This window comes from Fukomys damarensis, unplaced genomic scaffold (genome assembly GCF_012274545.1).
Source record: "Fukomys damarensis isolate Sample0158 unplaced genomic scaffold, DMR_v1.0_HiC HiC_scaffold_33, whole genome shotgun sequence".
Classification (NCBI taxonomy): Eukaryota; Metazoa; Chordata; class Mammalia; order Rodentia; family Bathyergidae; genus Fukomys; species Fukomys damarensis.
Window position 1 is genome coordinate 56,647,849 of NW_022900945.1, and position 9,680 is coordinate 56,657,528.

The 9,680-nt window shown below is 46.9% G+C and overlaps 1 protein-coding gene across 1 annotated transcript in view; it reads left to right on the forward strand.

Moving 5' to 3' along the window:
* Positions 1 to 9,405, forward strand: part of Gatad2b (GATA zinc finger domain containing 2B) — a 26,463-nt gene extending 17,058 nt beyond the window's left edge. Inside the window, exons 5-11 of the mRNA XM_010617320.3 lie at positions 256 to 387; positions 841 to 1,011; positions 1,854 to 2,169; positions 3,182 to 3,384; positions 4,989 to 5,099; positions 5,241 to 5,358; positions 6,116 to 9,405. Coding sequence (XP_010615622.1) covers positions 256 to 387; positions 841 to 1,011; positions 1,854 to 2,169; positions 3,182 to 3,384; positions 4,989 to 5,099; positions 5,241 to 5,358; positions 6,116 to 6,249 — 1,185 coding nt within the window. The 3' untranslated portion in view covers positions 6,250 to 9,405. The remainder of the gene's footprint in view (positions 1 to 255; positions 388 to 840; positions 1,012 to 1,853; positions 2,170 to 3,181; positions 3,385 to 4,988; positions 5,100 to 5,240; positions 5,359 to 6,115) is intronic.
* Positions 9,406 to 9,680: the final 275 nt, after the last annotated feature.

Here is a 9,680-nt window from a genome sequence, read left to right on the forward strand (position 1 = left end):
TTTTTTTTTTTTTTTTTTTTTTTTTTTTTTTTTTTACAGGCCTGTGACACCACATAATGGCTAATTTTTTCCCCTTAAATCTTAGGCCTTAAGCAAGAATACAAGAATACCTTAATTCCATTTTTCCATTTTTTTTTCTTTCTCCTTAACAGGATATTCATATTGACAAAGAAATTTAAAAGTTTAGGAATGCACTGAAGTCTACTTCTGATTATTGGGTTTTTCCACAGTCTCGTTTTCTCTTCTCTCTGCCAGACTCCAGTTGTACAGAATGCAGCATCTATTGTTCAGCCATCTCCTGCCCATGTGGGTCAGCAGGGCTTGTCCAAGCTTCCCTCCCGGCCTGGGGCTCAAGGGGTAGAGCCTCAAAACTTGAGAACATTACAGGTATATGACCCATACTGGGGTTATCATGTTGGAGGGCACTGTCTATCCTGTGTCTGACCTCACCATGGCAAAGGTGCTGTTACTGGTCCTTCATGGAATGATTTAGTCTGCAGTAGAAAAATTAATGACCTTCAGCTTTCTGCTGTAATTTTTCTGCTCTAGGGAAGGGTTATCTTATACAATGATGGCAAACATTGTAGAGCTTTCATGATAACAGCTAGCTGCAGCACTCGTGCCATAGGTTACCACCACCGGCTTATACCAAGAAAGCCAGGGATTTGCAGCTGCTACTCAGCATTAGAGCGGTCCAGTAGCTCATCAGGCAAGATGGCTCCAACTGTGTCCTGGGGGTTCTGCTCAGCTGGGCATTCGTTACAGGCAGTATTTTCCCTTTTGCATTTTATGTAACATTACACCACCTATGACTAGTTTATCCCTCCTCTTCCTTTTCAGGGTCACAGTGTCATTCGTTCAGCGACCAATACCACCCTCCCACACATGTTGATGTCTCAGCGTGTTATTGCACCAAATCCAGCCCAGCTACAGGGTCAGCGGGGCCCACCTAAGCCTGGCCTTGTACGGACCACAACACCCAACATGAATCCTGCCATCAATTACCAGCCAGTAAGAGAGGCCCTAATGTGAAAACAGAGAAATCTTTTATTGACTTTTCTTGTTAAAAGAGCCAAAAGTTTTGAGTTTTTGTACATAGAGAAATTAGGACACTATAGATGATTTGGGTGTTGTGTTGTTGTTTTTTGGGGGGCTTATCGTTGTTTTGATTTGGTTTAGTTTTTGGTTTTTTGGAGACAGGGTCTTGTTATGTAGTCCCTTCAACTCACTGTGTAGCCCAGGCTGATCTCAAACTCACAGCAATCCTCCTGTCTCAGCCTCTCAAGTGTTGAGATTACAAGTATGCACCACTGTGCCCAGCTAGGTTTTTTGGGTTTTTTATTTTGTTTTGTTTTGTTTCTTGGTTGGTTTTTTTTGTTTGTTTGCTTGTCTGCTTGTTTTTTAGAACCAGGGATTGAACTCAGGACCTTGCGCTTATGAAACAGGTGGTAGCACCACTGAGCTAAAATCCCTGGCCCTGGTTGGGTTTTTTTGAGGAAGGATGTTGCTGTGTAAGCCAGGCTGGCCTGGAATTTGCTATCCTGCCTCAGCCTCCCAAGTGCTGGGTTACAAGCCTGTCCTGCCCTGCCTAACTTTGTATGGATCTTGAACACAGAACATTCCCAGAAGTGGAGTCCTGAGACTATGATAGAAAGTATCCCCAGTGTCTCGGGGCTTTCTCTCTCTCTCTGTCTCAGCAGTCTCCACGCATTCTTTGTGTGCCCGAGTTCTTTTTCAGTGAGCAAGGTAGGTACACCGTTTTGTGGGAGCTAAGTGGTCCAGGTTAGGGTCAGATAAGAGTTGATCTTTCCCACACATCATTGTGACTGACACGTGCTCTCAATCTGTTGTAGCAGTCAAGCTCTTCTGTCCCCTGTCAGCGCACAACATCTTCTGCCATCTACATGAACCTCGCCTCCCATATCCAGCCAGGAACCGTGAACAGAGTGTCCTCTCCACTCCCTAGCCCCAGTGCCATGACTGATGCTGCCAATTCACAGGCTGCGGCCAAACTGGCTCTTCGCAAGCAGCTGGAAAAGACGCTCCTGGAGATCCCACCCCCAAAGCCTCCCGCTCCCTTGCTTCACTTTCTGCCCAGTGCAGCTAACAGCGAGTTCATCTACATGGTAGGCTTGGAAGAAGTGGTACAGAGTGTCATTGACAGCCAAGGTAAGATTAGATTGTTTTTTGGTTTGGTTTGGCTTGGTTTGGTTTTTATTTTTTTGGCGGGGGGGCGGGTCATAGCTATGTAGTTCAGGCTGGCCCAGAACTCATTATTTTAGCCCAGGCTGGCCTCAAACCTGTGACAATCCTCCTATCTCAGCCTTCTAAGTGCAGGGATTATAGGCGTGCACCACCATGCCCAGCTGTGTTGAATTATTATATTCAGTTCCTGGCCTTTGAGTGCTTACAGTTGAGAAAATATGTATGCTGATATCTATAGATAGCTTAAAAACCACTCACATTTTACAGCTGTAAAGCAGCACTGACCACACTGTCAATACCATACAGTCTACACGAAAGTATTAGGCTTACATTCCCAAACATTCTAATATGAGTCCTAAAGGAACACCTCACAGTAGAGGGAAGTACTTAAGAGGATTCACTGTTGGCTGTAAAAAGATCACAGAGTGACACATAACTAAAAGTTGTATATAAAAGGAGTAAGGAGTGGTGTAAGGTAAGCAGATGCTAAGAAGCAAAATTACTGGTTAGGTTAGATGGAGTCCTTTTTTTAGAGATAGGGTCTACTATGTAGTTGAAACTGACCTGGAACTCACTATGTAGCCCAGGCTGATCTTGAACTCACAGCAATCCTCCTGCCTTAGCCTCCTGAGTGCTGGGATCACAGGTGTGCACCACCACACCCAGTTTAGGTGGAGTCCTTTGATTCTGAGTTGACCCAGTGTTTTCTCATTGTGATAAAGTAGGAAACATGGATTTTTGTTCTAGCTTTGTCAGTTACAGGAGCTTTATTTATAGTTTCCTTGTTTGTAAAATGATAGTGGTATTGTTGCCATCAAGTGAAATAACATTTTCCAAGTTATAGGGTTTTTCTGTTTTGTTTTATGGTAGTCTCTTAATTTAGCAGCAGAAACTCCTGGAAAAGACTATTTAATGAAGATAAACACAAGGGAGAGGAAATTTGAAGCCACTGTTAATTCTTTCTTTTGGCATCTAGGCAAAAGCTGTGCTTCCCTCCTGCGGGTCGAGCCCTTTGTGTGTGCCCAGTGCCGCACAGATTTCACCCCTCACTGGAAGCAGGAAAAGAATGGTAAGATCCTGTGTGAGCAGTGTATGACCTCTAACCAGAAAAAGGCTCTGAAAGCTGAACACACCAACCGGCTGAAAAACGCATTTGTTAAAGCCCTACAGCAGGAGCAGGTAAGAATTCTGCCTCCTACCCCCCAGCCACCTGTATGAGGTTGGTTTTACCAAAGGGTTATTGCTTCCAGGTTAGAGGGTTTACTTACTTACCATGTGATCGCCACAGACCTCTACACCTGGAAGCCTAGGTTATTTTTCCTCCTTTATTATTATTCTGTCTTTCCCATTTCCATTTGACTCTTTCTGATAAAAACAGTAGTACCTGGTAATGAGGCAAGTGCCTGTAATCCTAGCACTCAGGGAACTGAGGATCACCACGAGTTTAAGGCCAGCCTGAACTACAGAGAACAAAAAAAGAAAAAAACATAGCATATATGGCTGGGGTTAAAAGAAGGGATTGAGGTTTAAGATTCTTGTTTTTTTTCTGGCTGTCGTGGTACACACCTATAATCCTACCATTTGGGAGGCTAAGACTAGGATAGCAGTGAGTTTGAGTTTGAGGCCATCTTGAGCTACATAGTAACTTCAAGGCCAGCCTGCGCTCCAAAGTGAGATTCTGTCTCAAACACCCCACCCCCACCCCCACCCGCCAAAGACATTTAGTTTTCCCACAGTGCTGAAAAATTTCTCTATTCTCACCTTTATTTTCTCCTCATCAAATGGATTTTGGTGAAAGGAATTTGCATTTGTGTAAGAAATCTTTGAGAGAAATAATTATCTATAGTCTATACCTGACAAAGAAGTGATAATGATGGGGTTGGGGGTTTAGCTCAGTGGGTGCTGCCACCTGCCTCACAAGCACAAGGTCCCGAGTTCAATCCCTAGTACCCCAAAAAAAAAAAAAAATGATAAAGGGAAGAGGAGATTATAAAGTGCCTTAGTGAAGTAGATTGTGCTGCGGTGTGTGAATATCTCCTCTAGTATTACAGAGACTGTTTTGAAGAGGGAAAAATCTTTTGGTAGACTTAGATCTTCTTCATCCCAGTTTCCCACTCCATTTTTCAGAGTACTTTTGGGTAAAGTCTTTCTAGAAAGTAGGCAAAATACAAATAGACCCTCTTTCAGGTACATTGACATACATGTATAATCCAGGTGCTCAGGAGACCGAGGCAGGAGGATTGAAAGTCTGAGCCCAGCATGGGTAACTTAGCAAAACCCTGTCTCAAAACAAAAAGGACTGTACTGGGCTGCATAGTGAGTTAGGCAAGCCTGGAATACATAGCAAGACACTGTCTTCAAAAAAAAAAAAAATTTTTTTTAAGTGTTGGCCAAGTATGGTGGCGCACGCATGTAATCCCAGCACGTGGCAGGCTGAGGCAGGAGAATTGCCGAAAGTTCAAGGCCAGCCTAAACTACACAGTGAGACCCTGTCCTCCCTCTCCTCTGAAAAAAAAAAAGTTCTGGGAATATAGCTCAGGACTCCCTGGTTGCAGTTCCTGATACTACAAAAAAACTAAATAAATGAAACTTCAACATAATTCATCAGCCTAAATTACATTAGCTAGCTCATTGTCACCACCCAGCTTCCTCTAGCTGTTTCCTAGGAGCCTTCTTCCTCCAGCTAGCTAACAGTGTCAGACATCAGACTTCCAGACTTCCAGGCTTTCTGGCTAAGATATTGGTTGCTGTCCTGCCCAGCCTGATGTGATGACTCCCAACAGGAAATTGAACAGCGATTACAGCAGCAGGCAGCACTGTCTCCTACTGCAGCTCCAGCTGTATCCAGCGTCAGTAAACAAGAGACCATCATGAGACATCACACCCTTCGGCAGGTCAGGAACTTTCCCCTGCCCCTGCATTCTCTCGGTTTGTCCTTCTGTGAGAACCTCGCCTCTCTTCTGAACTCCTGTGTCTGCCTCCCTTATAACGTTGCACCTTGACAAAGTCACGTCATTTGTCATCTCCATTTGCAGGCTCCGCAGCCCCAGAGCAGCCTCCAGCGTGGCATGCCCACATCTGCCCGCTCCATGCTCTCCAACTTCGCCCAGGCACCCCAGCTGTCTGTGCCAGGTGGCCTCCTTGGTATGCCAGGTAAGAGCGGTCAGCTGGTTCGTTCATTTCTTCAGCTGCCCCTTTGGGGTAATTGTTCCTTCTTTGTTTTCTATTCTTTCTTCAGGGTGTACAGTATTTCCTTGCTCTTTCAGCAAATGTCTGCTGTTTTGGTTTGGTGGTCTATTGTTGTAATTGTTGTTTTTAAGGTTTAAGACAGGGTCTTGTTTATAGTTCAGGCTAGCCTTGAAGTTGGATTCCTCCTGTCTCAGCCTTCCAGGTACTGGGATTACAGGCCTGTGACACCATGCGTGGCAGCACATGTTTGCTAAACTCATGTTACATACCCGCCACGAGGATTGCAGTGGTGAAAACGTAGCCCTGCCATTATCATGCAGTGGCTCTGCCCTTATAGGGCATGCGAGTATTGCTATCTTGACTTCGACAGCAGGGTCACCTGTCCTGTTTTAGTCATCCAGGGGTGCTTCTCCACAGCCTGGGGCCCCAAATCAGAACAGATCTTGTCTTTAGCATTTTTCTCTCATTTTACCACATTTGTGTCATTATGCCCCTCATTCCTGGTAGGATTGAAATTTCAGGAAGACCTCTTTCTCTAAAGCTTGGGAGTAGGAAGGGAGTAGCTGCTGAAGCAGAGCTAGCTAGGTCTGCGCTGGTGGTGGTAACAGCTCCTGTTAACACCCCATCTCTACCTGTGCGGCCCTAGGGTAGTACCAAAAAGGTACAGTGATTTCATTTCCTCTTTTAATACTCCACCTCCACTTGTGTCTCCTTCATCTAGGTGTCAACATTGCCTACCTGAACACTGGCATTGGAGGACACAAAGCCCCCAGTTTGGCAGACCGACAGCGTGAATACCTTTTAGACATGATCCCTCCTCGGTCTATATCGCAGTCCATCAGTGGGCAGAAATAACGCCTGGTCCACCTGCACTGCCCCAACGTTGAATCCTTCACCCTTTTTCTCTCCCATTGCCCCAACTTCCGTCGCATGCAGTGCCTGTACTGGTGCCTACCATACACGGAAAGCAAAACTGAAAAACAGAAGACAGAAACAGAAATCAGCGAGAAAACGCAACGCCCTGCCCCGCCATCTCCCCTTTATTTCACACTGCTGCGATCTGTTCTCCTGCCGCTCTATCTTCTCTCTTCAGTTTTCTTTAACAGCGAAGTGGATCTTCGCCTCTGATGGAGGTGAGGATGAGGTCCTGGGAGAATCTAACCTTTTGACGTGTGTTTCTAAAGTTTGTTTTATGCTATAATTATTACCCTTTTTAATTATATTGTATGTCCTTCCTTTGTTCAGTGGACAGTTAAATCTTTTTCCCCCCAATCTTTTTTTTTTCTACCTTTTTTTTTTTCTTAAATGTAAATGACGTTCAGTCCAACAATCAGAGCACTGCAGATTGTAGTAGGGTCTCGGCTACCCAGCAGGACGCAAGCGGGAGTGTTGGGGCAGAGGTGTGGGATGCACTTAACCTGAGCGGTCGGGTGGTGGCGTCAGCCGAGGAGGAGCAGAACCCCGCTGTGGGTGTGTGGGGCTGGACATCTGAGGAGCTGTGTTCTAGTATTAAAGTCAGGCTTGAAGAATGAGCGGGAGGAGCCTGGAGGAAGACGCTTTACATAGCCACCCTGGAGTTCACCCGTGGGAGAGGGGCAGGAGGAGATTGATGGGAACGTAAGGCTAAGTGGAGGAGGACTGAGGCCCCACCCGGCCTTCCACGTGTGCAGAGGGAGCCTCGTCTGATCCCAGGAGCACTGTCTGCCCCAGGCCCGGGAACCCAGACTGTTCCATCTCGTGTTCCTGAAAGAGTTGTCCCCACCCCACTCCCACTCCCTCTGTAACAATCCCAGTGTTCCCCTTCAACCACAGCCCCATCCGCGACACAGGAGCAGCTGTCCAGGCTGAGCGTGCTGGGGCTCTAGAAGCTGGAGTGGGCACCATTGAGTCCAGTGACCACAGCGGGAAGGAGGGAAGAATAGGTTTCTCTCAGCAGCTGCGGCTCTCGCGTTTGTCTCCCCTCTCCCTCCCAGAGAGTCAGGGTGCAGTCTTGCTCTGGCTGCGGGCCTGAAGCCAAACAGCTCTTGTCACACCGGCTTTGGACCTCTGCTACACAGATGTCTTTCCGCACCCCAGAATTCTGTTAATTTGATTCTTGTTTTCCTTTACTTTTACTTTTTCTTAAGTGCTACTAATGTAGAGAGTGAATTGTGCAATGTTGCTGTTCTGGGGAGTGGGGAGATTAGCATCCCATTTGCCCACACTGGGGGAGGGAGGGAGGGAGGGAGGGACCGGGCTGTTTTGAGGTTAGGGAAGCCCCCCCCCCAAGAACATATTCCCCCCGCCTCTCGAGCTCTGCAAGCTGTCTGAGTGCACTGGGGTTACTCTCAGCAGAGGTGTGAAGAATTAATATTTTGCCCTTGAAAGCCACCTGAGGAAGTTCCCTCGTTTTTATTTTTTAAAAATTAAGTAATTTTTTTAAAGTGAAAAGGCACTTTTAAAATTAACACACACAGACTGCACATCTTCCTCATAAATTTGGGGGGTAGGGTAGGAGGAGGAGCTAAATTAGGCTTTGTTCCCCCACTCTGGTCCTGACTCCCCACACCCCAGTCCCACTGTGGGTGAATATACTGGCCCTACGGGCCTTCCTGGCTTTTTTCTTTCCTCCCTTCCCTCCAACTCATTGAGCACTTAATAAAGGAGCAGAGATGCAGCCAGGGTCTGGGCTCCCCAAGTGGTGAAATGATCTGGAAGCTAGACGCTAGTAACAGGTAGTATTGGGTGGTGTCAAGTATTTTGGGGGAGTGTGGTACCCTGACTGTAAGTGGGAGAGGGAGGGGGGTTAATGGAACTGGGTCTGGGATTATTTTAAAATTATATATATATATGTATATATATATATATAAAGATATATTCTTACATCTTTTCTTTGCCCTCTGTGCTTTGAAAGCACTGGATGAATAGTTTGGTTTTGCTTTTCTGTCTTCCACAAAATTGGAAGCTTTTTAAAAAAATGTTTTTCCTACAAATCATCTTGCCTGTGGCATGTCTGTCTAGCCCCCCTCCCCGCGATAAAGTGCCATTTCTGTTATGTCTCCCTGACCCCAGCTCAGAGGTGCTCAGAGGTACAAGGTGCCCAGGTTTGTCAGTTGAGATTAAAAGTTAGGAGCAGAGAATGTGCAATACCGTCTAGCTGGGGGCTGTCCCTGCCCTGAGCTGAGCCCCTGCCCTGGGAGCCACGCGACCTTGAGTGGGATTTGGAGGTAAGACTCGAGGAGATGGGGGAGTCCGGGGAAGGAGAGCCGAGCCGGTCCAGGGCCTGCTCCACCGCCCAGGGCGGGACCTTCCCTGTTTTTTTGCCCCCTAGGGTCCTTTCCATAGAGCCGCTCGTGGCCCTCTGCGCAATCATTGAGGTTTGATTTCTTGCTCCGCCTTCATCATACCCTATCCAGGAATTCTTGCTGGGGCGAGGGCTCTGGAATCATGATAAAGTGTTAGCCTCACCCTCCTCTCCCCTTCCACCCTCTGCCTGTGTCCCCCTGGTGTGTCTTCACTTTCTTCCCCAGGCCTTGAGCCTCACGCCCTCCGGGTAGGAGGAAAGAGCTGTTTTCAGAGCTGCCCTGCCTCCCGGAGCTGATTGCTGGGCTGAGAGTGCGGGTCCTACCAGTTCTACCTGCTGCCTCCAGACCCCGGGCACCTGCAGTTCTTCACGGGTGGTGCCCCCCAGACCGGAAGTGGGTGGATTAGTGGTAAGGTGTGGGTGAAACGGGGTGGGGGGCAGAGGTCCTTATTTGTCAGTTTTGTCACTTAACCACAGCATCTGGACTCCCCATTGCTGGTATAAGTATTTTTCCCACATTTTTTTGGATATATGTATGGTAGACTTTTTGTTTTGAGACAGATAAGTGTTTTCCTGCTTTAGTTACCTTTCCTTTCCCCTTTACAAGGAATTAGCTATAGAACTGCTTTGTAAAGATGCTTCTTGTATTTTACTTTGGTTCCTTTCCCCAGCCGTTCCCTTTCTCTCAACCCTCCAGAAGGCATAAAACCCTCTTCCACCCCGTCCCACCGGCCCTAGGCTTCCCTCCTCCGCCAAGATCTTCATTAGCATATGATACTTGCTGCCGAGATGTTATAACAAGGACTCATTCGTGTATATAAGCTATTTCTTGATCCATTTAAAAGGAATTGTACATTGTGTAGAAAAAAAAAGTGAAAAGGAAAAAAAAAAAAAGCCCTAGCCATGGATATTGTGAAACTGTGTTACGTCATTTTGTAATGTGCCCGTTTGTGTACGATCCGTGCAAAAGGGTTTCTGGGGAAGGGGAGGGGGAGGGAGGCAG